This window comes from Pristis pectinata, chromosome 3 (assembly GCF_009764475.1).
Source record: "Pristis pectinata isolate sPriPec2 chromosome 3, sPriPec2.1.pri, whole genome shotgun sequence".
NCBI classification, from domain to species: Eukaryota; Metazoa; Chordata; class Chondrichthyes; order Rhinopristiformes; family Pristidae; genus Pristis; species Pristis pectinata.
The window spans coordinates 140,386,150-140,403,538 of NC_067407.1; the positions used below are offsets into that span (position 1 = coordinate 140,386,150).

General features: G+C 42.8%; 1 protein-coding gene across 6 annotated transcripts in view; it reads right to left on the reverse strand.

Moving 5' to 3' along the window:
* The window catches only part of LOC127568808 (collagen alpha-1(XII) chain-like), a 275,536-nt gene that overhangs the window by 176,556 nt on the left and 81,591 nt on the right, over nucleotides 1-17,389 (reverse strand). For 5 of the 6 annotated variants that reach the window (XM_052012992.1, XM_052012989.1, XM_052012990.1 and 2 more), the window contains exons 14-19: nucleotides 16,351-16,617; nucleotides 13,848-14,040; nucleotides 7,474-7,598; nucleotides 1,644-1,793; nucleotides 1,423-1,542; nucleotides 145-309 (exon numbers count right to left, since the gene is read on the reverse strand). In XM_052012992.1, the coding sequence (XP_051868952.1) occupies nucleotides 145-309; nucleotides 1,423-1,542; nucleotides 1,644-1,793; nucleotides 7,474-7,598; nucleotides 13,848-14,040; nucleotides 16,351-16,617 (1,020 nt within the window). The remainder of the gene's footprint in view (nucleotides 1-144; nucleotides 310-1,422; nucleotides 1,543-1,643; nucleotides 1,794-7,473; nucleotides 7,599-13,847; nucleotides 14,041-16,350; nucleotides 16,618-17,389) is intronic. The other variant, XM_052012994.1, reaches the window with a different exon arrangement.

The window sequence follows — 17,389 nt, forward strand, 5'->3', positions numbered from 1 at the left end:
GCTGTTCAGAAATCTTATGGAGGGGGAGAAACTGTTCCTAAATCATTGAGTGTGGGTCTCCAGGCTCCTGTACCTCCTCCCCGATGCTTCTATCCCTTTTCTAGTTTCTCAGTGGCTCAGCTCCACTTTGCCAAGTCAACCTACCAATAGCATAGAGCTCCACTCCAATGTTACGCAGAGTCTCTGAAGGGCTGATGACGTCATCTTGCGATTTGCCATCAGTGATGAGGACACCGATCTTGCGTGCATTCGGTCGAGCGCCAGCGTCATCCTTGAAGTTGTTTTGCAAAATGTAGTTGAGAGCCATGCCTTTGAAGGAGAAGTTGAACATATCAGTTGTCACAGACAGTTTCATTGAGAAATAAAGTTATATTGAGAAGTAAAGTTATAACAGACATGGACTGGAGAGCAAGCCCTAGGGTGTATTCCAAAGCATCTGATTCTGAATCCCCTTCCCCACCCCACCCCACCCAATATGTGGAGTCTAAAATTGTCAGCAGATTGACATTCAGTGGGGTAATAATCCAGATAGAATCACCACTAAATCAGGGACAGTAAGGGCTGAGGTCATGTCCCAATCCCATTGGTCCTGGTGAGTGGGGAGTATAGATCCAGGTCTGTGTGGAAGGTTGATGCCCAGTGGAGGAATTGATGACTGTGGATGATTCCCCCCATACCCACCCTGTCTCAATGTAAGGGTGGGGTTGGTGGTGGGATAATTCAGAATCATCAATTCCTCCAATGGGCATCAATCTGTTACATTGGAGGAATTGATAATTATGGATGATCAATCATCAACCACAATCATCAATTGTGGATGATCAATCATCAACCACAATCATCGGTTGTGGATGATCAATCATCAACCACAATTATCAAATGATAGGATTCTTTATTGTTGCATCCAACGTTGAAGATCCAGAAAAGGTAAAGTGCAAGATGGAGCCGATGGAAAACCACTGCAGTTATTTTACTGGACTTCAAAATTTTGGCCATGCACTTCATGATGTCTGTCATACATCAAGTTACATCAATTCCTATGCTTTCCTCCTGCAGGAACTTAACCCATTGTCCTGGAATCAACACTCAGAACCACTACACTTTCTCTTCAATATCTGACTGAGGGGCATGGACATTGGCTGACCAAGAGGGCATGGGTCAGACTGACTGGATAGTCAAGGGTCAGGGCTGACCAGAGAGTGAGGAAAGAGTCAATGTAATTGTTGGGGGTTGGTGGGGAGAAACTGTGGATGAGGGGAAAATAGGACTCCATATCTTCACGAGTGACAATCTTAAGCAGACGTTTAATTTCTTCTGTATGCCCCTAGTGACATGACACAGATTGGCCACAATCCAGTTGAATGCAGAGCAGGTTGGGGGAACAGTATGACCCAGTCTGAAACAGAGGATAAAATAGCATACCTGTTAGGGTGTTGCCACCCTTGTAAGGTAAGGCAGACACAGCATCCAGTAAGCTCTTCTTGTCCTTGTATTGATTGAGGTTCCACTCGGTCCTTGGATCTCCACTGTACTGTGCCAGACCTTAACAATTGGAAAACCAGTGAGTTAGTGATGACAAAAAGCAGGAAAGCAAAACATCATGTCACACTGAAGCCAAGCTAAGTATCACCGGGGCAACTCACCAAACTGTACTCTTCTTGGACCAATCTCAAACACTTGGACCAACTTGGAGATGAAGCTTCTGATCTGACGGAAGTTTAGTCGCCCGATACTCCAGGAGCCATCCACCAGCAGCACGATATCCGCAGCTGCTGTTGTGGTACACTGCAGCCCTGCCACAATTGGAAAACAGTCACTAGGAGGAACAGACCTTCAATCAAACCTTTAATCTTAATTTTACAAAGGAGACCTCTGTGATAAGAAGCAACATGATGAGACGACAACAAAAAAAAACAATTTGTTAGAGAATAGGGTGAAAATAAAACACAAGTATGAAGCATCCCTATAATACTCACCTCTGTGACCTTCCGTAGGCAACCCCTACAGAAAAGTATCAGTGAACAGGAAGGGAATGAGAGCAACCTCGTCACAGGAAAGGAAAAGGTGAGATTGCACGACAATGGTTTCTTACAAATTTCATTACTTCACTGAGACATAATGAGCAGCAGAAGCAGTTCAACCAACTGTATGTCTCTACCCAAGTTCAATTTCAGCCCATGCCTCTCCTTTCTTTCTGATTCATTTACTCCTCAAAATCCAGCCAGCTGCTGAGACACATTTCACTCTATCAGTGATATTTTAAACTCGGCATGTAAAACATTGCTCTGTGTGTGTGTGTGGAGACGTATTATAAAAACCTGGCAGCTCATAGGAACGGTCACTTCTAGATAGTTGTTTGACCAAACCTCTTTTTTTGTTTGAAGTACAATGACAATAATACTTTACATCAGCTATTGTTACACAAACAAAAAGAAAAGTTTGGCAACAACTTTTTAAATGAAGTTTGATTCCCCTTTAATGTGGTATCCAATTGGATAAAGCAAGTGCAAGCAATTAGCTACAACAGTGCATTCTAAAGTTAGCAATTAGTTTAGATTGATAAATTAGAGATTAACGAGCAGAAGAATTATTACTACAAAAGAACAAGAACATTGTCGGATAAATAAATTACCAGCAAGCATGGATTTTCTCTGACTTGAAGGGTATACTTTTCATTAAATGAATCTTAATATAAACACACTTGTATTATCATTTGCCTTGCCACCTTAGTTTGGATTAAGGGCATTACTTTAGGCATCAGATGGTATCCTTTATTATTTAAAGAACCCAATGTTTCTGATGATCCTTAAGATTCAAGCATTCGTTGCATCCAATACCAAATCAAATGTTGTTAGGACTCCAAAACAGAAGTCTGAAAGAGTGATGATAGAGAAAGTCATACTTTCAGCACCAGTAAATCAAATATCAAGTTAACTTCATCACACAAACATTCGAGGTTTGAGAATAAAGTAAAAGTAATAAACTGAAAACAGTGCACAGATTCTTTTCAATCTTGGTCAATCTACCTGTGTAAAAATATTGTACAAGCCCCTGTCGTGAGGGGCAGAGAGTACCAACACAAACAAAGAAAATGTGAAAAATTACATTGCACAAATATCTGAAATGCCAAAGACCACAATACACAGGCGGGGTTTGAAAAGATTGTTTATTTAAATTTTCAGAGTGCTTGCATCTGTCTGAACACATTTGAATTTGTCTTTTTGCAGATCTCATGAAAATCCATGCAAGTGCTAGCTTTGTGCCAAGCTGCGACTCTTTGGCGATTTCTGGAGGAATCCACTCCGTGACTTTGCATGTTCCTCCCATGCTTGTTAAGGCTCCTGCTTTAAATGGGCAAAATACAGTAAGCAGGCACACAGTTCAAGTTGCAGAAGTAAAAAGTGAGGGGACAGGGGCAGAGGAGAATGGAAGCCTTCTTCTACATAAATATCCAAAACTGATATTTGAGGGAAACAGACATATTCATCACAATCACTGATCCTTGAGCTTTATATATAAGTAGATACTACTTATGATCATGAATGCAAAAATAGTCAGGCTCATTTGAATCAACAACACACATCTTAAAATGCACATGCAGAGATCTGGAAAGTTAGTGCAGTTAAACTGCAACAACAGTAGATAAGAACAGAAGATCTCAAATGAACATTGAACACACTCAATTCTCTCTGTGCTGTTTCAACATTTAAAATAGCTGGGTTAAATGGGGGCATGTAAATGGAACACCTGGAGACGGAAATGTTGTACTTGACAACAAATATTCCAATTGGTCTTGCTTCCATTTAAAAGAAGGGCAAGTATAACATAGAGTCATAGAAAAATACAGCATGGATACAGCAAAGACCCAGCCTGGCCAACCTCTCCCTATAACTCACTAGAACCATAGAACCACAGAACAATACAGCACAATACAGGACCTTCGGCCCACCAATGTTATGCCGACCTTCAAACCACACCTAAGACTATCTAACCCCTTCCTCCCTCCTATCCCTCTATCTTAAATTCCTCCATATGCTTATCTAACAATCTCTTGAACTTGACCGATGTATCAGCCTCCACCACCACCCCAGGCAGCGCATTCCATGCCCCAACCGCTCTCCGGGTAAAAATCCTTCCTCTGATATCTCCCTTGAACTTCCCACCCCTTTAAAGCCATGCCCTCTTGTATTGAGCATTGGTGCCCTGGGAAAGAGGCGCTGGCTGTCCACTCTATCTATTCCTCTTAATATTTTGTATACCTCTATCATGTCTCCCCTCATCCTCCTTGTCTCCAATGAGTAAACCATTAGCTCCTTTAGTCTCTCCTCATAATCCATAATCTCTAATCCAGGCAGCATCCTGGTAAATCTCCTCTACACCCTTTCCAACGCCTCCACATCCTTCCTATAATGAGGCGACCAGAACTGGACACAGTACTCTAAGTGTGGCCTAACCAGAGTTTTGTAAAGCTGCATCATTACTTCGCGGCTCTTAAACTCGATCCCATGACTTATGAAAGTTACAGAACAAACCAAGGGAAGGTTTGATGTATACTCTGGGTGAGGTGGTGGAAAATATCAATGGGATTAAACAAAGCCAACATGGATTTACAAAAAGGAAAAAGTGTTTGAGAAAACAACCAGAGTTTTCTAGGGGAATTAGTTAGTAGAACCAGTGAATGTGGTAGATTTGGATTTTCAGAAAGGTCTTTGATATCATTCCACATTGGACATTATTCTGTATAACTAAAGCATATGGGATGAGGAGTAATATTCCGGTATGGGTTAAAAATTGGTTGACAGACAGGAAGCAGAGAGTAGGAATATACAGGCCTTTTTCAAGGTGGCAGGCAGTGAGCAGTGGGGTGCCGCGGGGGGTCAGTGCTTGGGTTCCAGTTATTTACAACATAGACCAATGATTTGGATGAAGGAACCAAATGTAATATTTCCAAGTTTGCCGATGAGATGAAACTAAGTCACACTGTGAGTTGTGAGGAGGAGGCAAAGAGGCTTTAAGGCAAGGTAGATAAGTTGAATGAGTTGAAAAATGTGGCAGATGCATGTAACATGGGAAAAAACAGAAAGATGTAGTCAAGGGGTTATTGGGGGAGGGAAGGGGAATATGGCATTGAGACGGAGGATCAGCCATGTGTTGTAAGACTATTGAACGTTCCCTAGTATGATAAGATGGACTCTTGACCTCACAATCTACCTCATTATGACCTTGCACCTTACTGTCTGCCTGCACTGCACTTTCTCTGTAACTGTAACACCTTATTCTGCATTCTGTTATTGTTTTCCCCAGTACTACCTCGATGCACTGATGTAATGAATTGATCTGTACGATTGGTACGCAAGACAAGTTTTTCCACTGTACCTCGGTACAAGCGACAATAATAAACCAATTTACCAATTTGTATTAACGGTCAAATACCCTACTTCTGCTCCTACTTCTCTATGTTTCAATATCCTAGCTACTTTCTGGATGAAATATAACTTGATATTATGGTTTGAAATGTTCTTTATATGCAGCTGTATTTTATGGTTTAAAATGTTCATTGCAAACAAGAGCCCACTGGTTGGCATGGATGTAGTGTGGCAAATAACCTGTTTCTCTGCTGTATGACTCTATGTCAAAATGATTTTATAGTTAATTTTATGATGCCAGTCCCGGCACAATTTTGCAACTGCACCAAAACTATTTTAGAACCATGAGGTCTCTTTCTAAATGTGACTTTTCATATAATAAAATTAACATAAGCTGTCTGCATGACAACAATATAGAAATATTTTTAAATGCATAATTAACACCTTCATAAATGTTCCTCTTTTTCAGAGATTCATACCTGTCTTAAAACAGGGCACAGAAGAGTTTCATATGACTGTGTTAAATGTTCATAAGAAGAAAGAACTAAACATAATTGATATCCTTGTCTAAGAAAACTCAATTAAGACACACCTACTGTTGATAAGTGTCACATTGGTGACCATTCAATATATGTGGATGGCCACCAGGAACTGCAGATAATGTCTGTTGACATTATGTCCTCTTGGCTAGATGACTAAAGCCGGCATTTGTTATCTGCTCACCTACTAGAGAATCATGTCTCCCACTGGTCTCCCGGGAACAATAAGGAATGGCACTTGAACACTTGTTCCTCCCTATCCAATGACCCAGGGAGTATTTCATGGAAAAAGGAAACTTCTAGAAAGTGGCCAGCACTTTTATTATATTTAACTTTGTTGACTAAATTCCTCTAGCGATCCAGAGGAGAGGAGAGCACTGGATTCCAATACTAATCTCTCTGGATCATCAGATAGGGAGTTGGTAATTCCTGCAGAGGGCTCGATGATGTCTCTTGCTCCTCTTCCTGCAGTCCCTTAGGGTTGACTTTAAGGGGGTTACCATGGGGAGCCTCTGCACTGATCTAGATAAAGACTGGAGTTACATCAGATGATGTCTTTGGGCCCATTTCCACACTTAACCAGGACCTTGCTGCCTTTAGGTATTATAGATTAAGATCAGGATGACAATAAGATTAATGGGTTAAATCCCAATTTGGTACTTAATGACCTACTGGCTAAGTGACAGGGATAGAGTAGGGTTTAATGATGTATCCAAAGCCCTTCAGCCTGAAGTGTTCTCTTCCACAGATTCTCCCTAATCTGCAGAGAATTTTGAGCATTTTCTGTTTTGATTTTAATTTAAGTACGTGGTTGGGCAATTGGTGAAAGCTGATCCAAGAATTACATGAGGAAAAATATTTAAAGTGCCAAGTGTTTAAGGTCTGGAATACACTGCCAGTGGCAGTAGTGGAGGCAGATTCAATTGTAGCGTTCAAAGAGATCTGGATAGGTATCTGAAAGAAAAGAATTTGCAGGGCCATTGGGAAAGGGTGGGGAGAGCGGACTGAGCTGGAGTGCTCATATAAACAGCCAGTACAGATTCTACAGACCAAGTGGAGTCTTCCATACGGCCGCCATTCTGCCTTTGAGAGAGTCGGGAGAGAAACTGGGGAAATTTAATTTACTTTAACGTCAATGTTGGCTACAAAATCTGAACCAGCATGAAATAGAGCCAATGCCACTGTGGCAGGCATCAACAAATACTAAGTAACAAGTGAACCGGTTTACAGGAATAGTCTGAAGTAGGAGATTATCAAAGTTGCTGAGGCTGGGCTTCATTTGAGAATTTGATATTTTCTGTTTGTTTAAGGTATTAAGGTTACCGAGCAATCTTATGATACAGATAATTTAACTGAATGCAGAATTTAAATGAATACACAACAGGTTTTAAAGACTGAATATTCTCTTTCTATGTACTATAAGTTCCTCCTTTCCCATCTAGAAGCACTTCCCTCTATGTTGCTCTAAGCTGTTACTTCTATGTTGCTGTAAGCATCAATGTCTAATATGTCACTGGCTGGAAGAAACACATCCTATTCAATCACTGATTAGTTAATGAGCTGGTTACCTGGAGGTCCCAAAGGCAACTCTGAACTAGCGTCAACAGTTGTTGTTTGTTCCTCCCCCAATAATGGCAAACTTTCACCATCTTCAAACATTCCGGACACCGCCACTTTGTAGGTGGTACCAGCCCTGGGAAATGAAAAGCAGACAGACATCATTATCAGCTGAAATAATTCTTTAGCTTCAAAATATAGGATGAAATTGCTTCACTGTGAAACAACGTTTATGGGGGAGACATTTCTCTTTAGCTCAGTGACTGTGATAATATCAGCTGCTCGATGTTCTCAGCCCCACCTACTGAAGTCAATGCAACAAAATCTTCTGGGCATGATATAGCCAGCTGGTGACCAGAGGCAAACATTCTCTTGCTGGATTCTTGCATCCTCTTGATGGACTCCAGCAAGAAATGATGAAAAGCATAACTGATAGGCAACCTCTCCCTTTTCTCAATCAGGTATGTCTGGACCTAAAGTCATTCCTGTGGATCTTTCCCAGAGCTCTTTGGAAGATTTTGAGGGAGGAGGGTGGAGGTCTGGGGCCAAGCAGAGCCTTAATGGGCAGTCCGCCTGCCCTTGTCATACCTCTCATAAGAACATATGACATAGGAGCAGGGGCGATCTGGTTAAGAAAAAGAGAGAGGTGTATAAGCAGGTATAGGCAACTCGGAACAAATGAGGTACTTGAAGAGTATAGAAAATGTAAGAAAATACTAAAGAAGGAAATCAGGAAAGCAAAAAGAAGACATGAGGTTGCTCTGGCAGATAATGCGAAGGTAAACCTTAAGGGTTTCTACAAGTATTTTAAGAGTAAAATGACAGTAAGGGACAAAATTGTTCCCCTAGAAGATCAGAGTGGTTGGTTAGGTGTGGAGCCTCAGGAGATGGGGGAGATCTTAAACAGTTTTTTTGCATCAGTATTTACTCAGGAAACTGGCATAGTGGATATGGAAGGAAGGGAAACGAGCAGTAGTGTCATGGAACATATAGAGATTAAAGAGGAGGAGGTGATTGCTACCTTAAAGCGAATAAAGGCAGATAAATCCCCTGGGCCTGACATGATATTTCCTCGGACCTTGAGAAAGACCAGTGTGGAAATCGCAGGGGCCCTGGCAGATATATTTAAAATGTCCTTAGCCACGGGTGTGGTGCCGGAGAACTGGAGGGTAGTTCATGTTGTTCTGTTGTTTAAAAAAGGATCTAAAAGTAAACCAGGTAATTACAGGCCAGTGAGCCTGACATCAGTAGTAGGTAAATTATTGGAAGGTGTTCTGAGGGATCGGGTATACAGGTACTTGGACAGCCAAGGGCTGATTAAGGATAGTCAGCATGGCTTTGTGCGTGGTAGATCATGTTTAATGAATCTTGTAGAGTTTTTCAAGGAGGTTACCGAGAAAATAGATGAAGGAAAGTCTGTGGATGTTGTCTACATGGACTTCAGTAAGGCCTTTGACAAGGTCCCACATGGGAGGTTAGTTCAGAAGGTTCAGACACTAGGTATCCATGGAGAGGTTGTAAACTGGATTCGAAATTCGCTGTATGGGAGAAGACAGAGAGTGGTAGTGAATGATTGTTTCTCAAACTGGAGGCCTGTGACTAGTGGTGTGCCTCAGGGATCTGTGCTGGGTCCATTGTTGTTTGTTGTCTTTTTCAATGATCTAGATGATAATGTGGTAAATTGGATCAGCAAGTTTGCGGATGACACTAAGATTGGAGGTGTGGTGGACAGCGAGGAAGGCTTTCAAAGCTTGCAGAGGGATCTGGACCACCTGGAAAAATGGGCTAGAAAATGGCAGATGGAATTTAATGCAGACAAGTGTGAGGTGTTGCATTTTGGAAGGACAAATCAGGGTAGGACATACACAGTAAATGGTAGGGCACTGAGGAGTGCGGAGGAACAAAGGGATCTGGGAGTTCAGGTACATAATGCCCTGAAAGTGGCATCACAGGTAGACAGGGTTGTAAAGAAGGCTTTTGGTATCCTGGCATTCATAGATCAAAGTACTGAGTATAGGAGTTGGGATGTTATGGTGAGGTTGTATAAGACATTGGTGAGGCCAAATTTGGAGTATTGCGTGCAGTTCTGGTCACCTAACTATAGGAAGGATATCAGTAAGATTGAAAGTGTGCAGAGGAGATTTACTAGAATGTTGCCGGATCTTCAGGAGTGAGTTACAGGGAAAGATTGAACAGGTTAGGGCTTTATTCCTTGGAGTGTAGAAGAATGAGGGGAGATTTGATAGAGCTTTACAAAATTATGAGGGGTATAGACAGACTAAATGCGAGTAGGCTCTTTCCACCTAGATTAGACGAGATAAGTACATGGCTTTAGGGTGAAAGGGGGAAGATTTAGGGGGAACATTAGGGGGAACTTCTTCACTCAGAGAGTGGTGGAATTGTGGAATGAGCTGCCATCTGACGTGGTAAATGTGGGCTCACTCTTAAGTTTTAAGAATAAATCGGATGGATACATCGACGGGAAAGGTCTGGAGGGTTATGGACTGGGTGCAGGTCAATGGGACTAGTGGAATAAAGTTTCAGCAAAGACTAGAAGGGCCAAATGGCCTGTTTTCTGTGCTGTACTGTTCTATGTTCTATAGAGTCAGCACAAGAGTGGTGGGTGAATAGGAATTGGTGCAAGTTAGGAAACAAATGACATCATTTCAGATGGCCTCATGAGTTTGGAGGTTGGAAGCTGGAGAGTGCGGAGGAACAAAGGGATCTGGGAGTTCAGATACATAATTCCCTGAAAGTGGCGTCACAGGTAGACCGGGTTTTAAAGAAGGCTTTTGGCATCTCGCGTCTGGAGGAAACAGGATTCTGGATACGTGTTTCAGAAGAAGACGAGCTGAGGCAGAGGAGAGAGCCGCTGGTCTCAAGGGATTAGGAGTTCACCTCAGTGTAAAATAGGAGCAGGTGAATGAGAAAAGTGGCAGACCACAATCTGCTGGAACAGCACGCGTGGCGAGTCTTCAGATCAACGATAAAAATAACTGAACCTATTCTGCTACTGCAACAGGGCACAACAACCGGCTTGCAAGTGATATATGCCTCAGGATCACATCCAACTGCTCCACATAGAACAGTACAGCACTGGCTAGGCCATTCAGCCCACAATGTTGTACTAAATGTCCTCTTCCTGTAGATCGTCCATATCCCTCCATTCCCATGTGTCTATCTAAAAGCCTCTTAAACTCCACCAAACTGCCTGCTTCCACTACTATTCCTGGTAACCCATTCCAGGCACCCACCACTCCCTGCGTAAAAAACTTGCCCCTTACGTCTCCTTTCAACCTCCCCTGTCTAACCTTAAAAGCATGTCCTCTGGTGTTTGACATCATCCACATCCCTCCATTCTCTGCATATCCATGTGCCTATCTAAGAGCCTCTTAAACACCTCTATCGGATCTGCCTCCACCCCTGGGAGCACATTCCAGGCACCCACCACTCCCTGTGTAAAATACTTGCTCCACACATCTCCTTTGAACTTTCGCCCCTCACCTTAAATGCATGCCCTCAGTATTAGACCGCTTGACCCTGGGGAAAAAGATACCGGCTGCCTATTCTATCTATGCCCCTCATCATTTTATAAACCTCTATCAGATCTCCCCTCAGCCTCCACCGCTCCAGAGAAAACAACCAAGTTTGTCCAACCTCTCCTTATAGCTCATGCCCTCTAATCCAGGCAGCATCCTGGTGAACCTCTTCTGCATCCTCTCCAAAGCCTCCACATCCTTCCTGTAATGGGGCGGCCAGAACTGGATGCAACACTCACAAAGAAGATAACAAGAGAAAAGCCTAGAACGTCTGGTCATCTGGTCACTGACAATCAAAAGTGCATTAAGTAAATGTGTAAATATAATAACTCCTTCCTGAGCATTGAATCTTTTTCAGATGTTACCTACCCCACATTTTTGAGTAACAAGCACCATAGCCAAGAAGATAAGTGGAATGTTGATATTTAATTGCGCCCAAGGGAAGTGATCCAATTCTAAAGTAACTTGAGGTATTAAATAATATTTAAAAGACGAAAAAAGAAAAAAATATAATGTATAAAAACATTTACGTCATGGCTTAATGGAAAACAGATAAAGCAATCAACAAAGATTTCCTTCAGGATAAAGCAGAGGGTAACTACATCAGCTGATTATTCTCAAGCTTCGCTCTGACTTGGGTTAAGTGAGTAATGCGTGAGCTGTTGATTTCAGCTGTCATGGATACTGGGCCCTCGTGCTCAGGTGGACCGAAAACCAACGTCTGGCAGAGAGGCAACAGGGTCGACCAGATCATAATGAGAAGAAGATGTGAGCTGCAGAGAGAGTAATGCAAACCAGCCTCTGCATACCCCAAGCTGGCCTGCAATCATCCTTTCATCACTGTTAATCAATTCCAAGTCAGTGATGATGATTCTCTTTGATTATAGTCCATCACTGTTGTTGCTGTTTTACCATCAGGATATCAACTATTCCAAAACTTTCTAATTTCACTGGGATATGTTTATTTTTCAAACTCTGAAAGCATCTTCACACGAAAATGACTTCTTGCACAGGAACCATGTAACCCAAGCTTGGTGTGCCAAAACTCTTGGAGTTTTCCCTTCTCACCCAAGCTTGGTCTCCTTAAACTACCAAGCCACGCTCCACCTAATCTTTCCATCCTAACCTCACCCGAGCTTGGTCCATCACAATCCTCAGTCCTGGACCCACCTTTCTTTATGACAACTAGTTTCTGCTCGAGCAAATCATAGAAGTTCTGGTTTTCGATGCAATAATCGCACACTTTTGGAAGAATTTGGAAAACAAGAGGCTCAAGGATTCAAAGACTTGCTTAAGTAAACAGTCGTTGGGATCCAGGGCAAAAATATAAATCATTTTCATTAAGGCAAATCAATGCATCATTTCTCATTCGAGGGAGGAGATCTGTTTTATGTCCCATTTCAGTTTAATTTCCAAAACTTACTCAATTAAAACTGGGACACAGAAAAGAGGAAATATTAGAACGTCGTTCAAAAGCATGATTTCAAGTAGGCCAAATCTGGAATACTGGATTCCCAGGAGTAGATTACAGCCTGGAATCGGATTGTGTTCAAATGATTTATATGTAGAATAATGGATACCTGGGAATGTATAAGAAACTAAGGAATTCAAATATTTTATATGGAATAATAGACGTCTAGAAGTAAGTTAGTTGGAATCCAATCAGGGAGTTCAGATGATTTATTTGTCATTTGGACAATCGATGTTTGGAACTGAGTTCCAAAGGCCCAGGACTAACAGATGAGTGTAATTTCAGTGTGACATGTTTACATGGGCAGTTTACATTATAAATCTAGGCGCAGGAATTTATAATGAAAATATAAAAATAAATTCAGCATGTTTAGGCATTCTCCCACTTGTTCCCTGCAGCAGAAAACTGAGGAAATCTTGGAAGAAGAGTGCTTATGCTGTTTTTCCAGGGATTCTGTGGCTCTTGCAGCAGATAATCAGGAGGACACCTGCAGAAGACTATTTAAGGTAGAGACTGAATTATATGACTGCATCTTGGTCTCATTATTCCTTGGCCCGAACTGCTTTACGAAAGATTACATGAGAGTTGGGGGGTAGTGAGATTTGACTGGGCTACAAAATAAGGAAAATTGTATCTTCCGCCAAGCCCAAAGTTCGGATCCCTGTCTGCATACTAAAGGGACCAATACCTGTGAGTCTAGCGTTCCCACAGGATTTGTTACTGATGGCTGACGGGTCATTCTGCACCACCTTCTGGCCTGAGGACAACCCCCACTAGAAGTCAAACCACAACAAGAACACAAAGTAACAGGAGCAGGAGTAGGCCACTTGGCCCCTCACGCCTGCCCTACCATTTAACATGATCGTAGCTGATCTGCCCCAGGTCTCAACTCCTCCTCCATGTCAGTCCTCAATAGCCCTCAATCTTCGAAAATAAATTCACGTCCTCTTTAAAAACATCAGATGATCTGTGATATTCACAGTGCAAACATCCTCAGCTCATCCTAACACCATTAGGAGTTTACAATAACACATTGCTTTCAGCTTCACTTGAAACAAAGCATAGAAGAATGCAACACATCATTAGACACATTTGAATTTCTTTGTGATGTTCTTTAGCGTATAAATCTGAGCTTTTGTTCTCAAATGTGTCGCTCAGGAGTTGGGAATTCAATGCTTCTTATTGAGAACGATCAATCAACCTTAATCAGTCATTACTAATGTTTATCAATGAAAGAGTTTCCAAAATGGAAAGGGCAGTAGAGGATGGTTATCTGAAGAACTCTTGAATTATAAATCAATGGGAGTTGTTCAAACTCAATCACATTCTCTGACGAAAAAGGTGATATTATCTAGTTCAATGCTTATTGTTTTACCTTAGTTCTTCTAGGACAACAGTAGTGTCGTATGGTCCTACTACCAGTTCTCCCAATTGTTCTTCGCTTCCCGTTGGATGGTAGATGACTTTATAACCTTTTACCTCCCCAGGGGAAGGCTCCCACGTCACTCTGAAACTTGTTTTCGCTGCATCAGAGGTTTTTAAGTTTTGGGGAGGTTTATATCGTGAAGCTGATGGGGAAGAACAAAAAAATCCCAACTGAGATCAACACAGCAACATCAGTCAATGCAGATAAATACACGAAAATGTCCAGCAAGGAGAAACTAACTCGGCACCCAACCAATTACATTAAACAGGCCCCACGTGGTGGTGACATCGAAGGAACACAATACAGATGTTCTCCTTCCATCCAAAAACCACACGATCTGGAAACAATGGAAAAACAAGCAGAAACCCACTTCGATTTAATATGACTGGATCAAAGTATGTGGCTGAGCCATTTACAACTGTTTAGACTTCAGCTTGGCAGATCTCCAGTGTGGACAGTGACCTGCTTTCAGTCCAATGTCAGTCAGAAATGGTAATGGATGATTTATGAAGACAAATCCTCAGCAGGTCGTGGCACATCTTTGAACTCAGTTAAGATAAAGCAAACCCAAGAACCTAGAGGGCACATTAATGCATTATCCTCTTATATAAGAATAACTTGAATTTCTATTGCACTTATGAATTCCAAGAGCACTTCAAATCCTGAACTGTGATTGAAGTATGTTCCCATGGCAATACTGGAAAACCAGCGTTTGTATCTTCTGTCCGATGGGAGAGGGGAGAAGGGAGAATGAATGGGTGGTCAGAGATAAAGATTGGCCAAGCTATGGGGAGAACTCTCCCATCTTTCTTCAGAATGGTACTGTTGATTCTATTACATCCACCTGGGAGTGAAGAGGCAATATCATTTTAATGGTTCATCTGAAAGCAGGCTCCTCTGATTAGGTATCATCATAGATCATAGAACATAGAACAGTACAACACAATACAGGCCCTTCGGCCCACATTGTTGTGCCAACCTTTAAACCTCGCCAAAGACTATCTAACCCACAATCCACAAAACTGCGCTGAGCTGTCAGCAGAGACTACCTGCTCAAGTATCCTCATATTTTTCTTACAGCACAGAAGGCGGCCACTCAGACCATCAAGTCTTTACCGGCTCACGGAACAATCTCATCAATCTCCTTCCCCTATTTATTCCCTGTAACCTGCTCTTTTTACATTTGCCCATAAACTCCCGTCTCATTCCTCTAGCCCCCACCTATATCAGGGGTAATTCACAGCAGCCAATTAACCAAATAACCGGTACAAAATCAGGATGTGGGAGGAAACCCACATGGTCGCAGGGAGAACGTGCCAACTCCACACAGACAGCGCCGGGGTCACTGGTGCTGTGAGGCAGCAGCTCTAATTGTTGTGCACCATGCCACCCCGATCTGAGTTGATAACATGAGGATGTGGAAGGATGGGTTAGTAAGTTTGCTGATGATACAAAGGTTGGTGGTGTTGTGGATAGTGTAGAAGGTTGTAGGTTACAACAGGATATTGATAGAATGCAGAGCTGGGCTGAGAAGTGGCAGATGGAGTTCAATCCAGAAAAGTGTGAAGTGATACACTTCAGGAGATCGGATTTGAAGGCAGGATACAAGGTTAGTAGTAGTACTCTTAGCAGTGTGGAGGAACAGAGGGATCCTAGGGTCCACATCCATAGATCCCTTAAGGTTGCTGTGCAGGTAAATAGGGTTGTTAAGAAGGCACATGGTGTGTTGGCCTTCATTAGTCGGGACATTGAGCTCAAGAGCCGCGAGGTGATGTTGCAGCTCTATAGAACTCTGGTTAGACCACACTTGGAGCATTGTGTTCATTTCTGATTGCCTCATTATAGGAAGGATGTGGAAGCTTTAGAGAGGGTGCAGAGGAGATTTACCAGGATGCTGTCTGGATTGGAGAGCATGTCTTATGAGGATAGGTTGAGCGAGCTGGGGCTTTTCTCTTTGGAGAGGAGGAGGATGAGAGGTGACTTGATAGAGGTGTACAAGATGATAAGAGGCACAGATCGAGTGGACAGTCAGAGACTTTATCCCAGGGCGACAATGGCTAACACGAGTGGACATCATTTTAAGGTGATCGGAGGAAGGTATAAGGGGGATGTCAGGGGTAAGTTTTTTTACACAGAGAGTGGTGGGTGCGTGGAACGCACTGCCAGCAGAGGTTGTGGGGGCAGAAACATTAGGGACATTGAAGACACTCTTAGATAGACACATGAATGATAGAGAAATGGAGGGTTGTGTGGGAGGGAAGGGTTAGATAGATATTAGAGCAGGATAAAACATCGGCACAACATTGTGGGCTGAAGGGCCTGTACTGTGCTGTAATGTTCTATGGAAATTCAATGAAGCAAAGTGCAATAAATATAATGCCCCTTGATTAGGAATATAAACTGTAAAAACATTTAAATCTCAGCAGAAGTTTTACAAGTAACATAACCTCACCTGTTGTTCCTTGCCCCGATCTTAATTTCCCTTCACCTTTCCTGTACAAGGGAATGACAGAGATGTTGTACGTTGTCTGGGAGTCGAGCCGCCGTAGGACAGTGCTGGTCAGATGACTTGGGACCTTGGTGATGATGGATCTACCTCCAGCCGCGGGCCGGTACGTGAGTCGGTAGCTTACCACCTTGCCTGGAGCAGGTTTCCAATGCACTCGGAACGTGTTGAGTGTTTCATCCGTTATGTTCAGTTTCTTGCCCTCTGGGGTAGCTGCGCAACAGCAGAAGAGAACAATATTTCTCTGTTTCGTGCTTGACAATTTTGATGTATTTTTGTTAAGCAGAGAAAAAGCAGCAATTCACATGAGCAGGAATATCATAAATGATCAAATAATCTTGCTCAGTGTTGAGGGATAGGCCTAGGCACCAGAGAGAGCTCCCTGCTCCTACCTTGTATTCTCATAGGCCATTTGGGCCATCGAATCTATTCCAGCTCTCAGAACAATTCGATTTGTTGCCCTGTAACATATACGAGCCCGCATTCCCATCAACAGGCCCATTCGGCAGGCACAGTAGTGTAGCGGTTAGTGTAACACTATTACAACACCAGCAACCTGGGTTCAATTCCGGCCACTATCTGTAAGGAGTTTGTACATTCTTCCCGTGTCTGCGTAGGTTTCCTCCGGGTGCTCCGGATTCCTCCCACATTCCAAAGACGTACAGTTTAGGAGCTGTGGGCATGCTATGTTGGTGCCGGAAGTGTGGCGACACTTGCGGGCTGCCCCAGAACACTCTACGCAAAAGCTGAGTTTCACTGTGTGTTTCGATGTACGTGTGACTAATAAAGAGATCTTAATCTTATCTTAATCAACTCCTCTGTAATTCTCCCACCACTAAGTTACAGCAGTCAATTAACCCACCGACCCGCACATCGTTGGGATGTGGGAGGAAACCGGAGCACCCGGGGGAAACCCACGCGGTCACAGGGAGAATGTGCAAACTCCACGCAGACAGACAGCACCGGAAGTCAGGATTGAACCTGG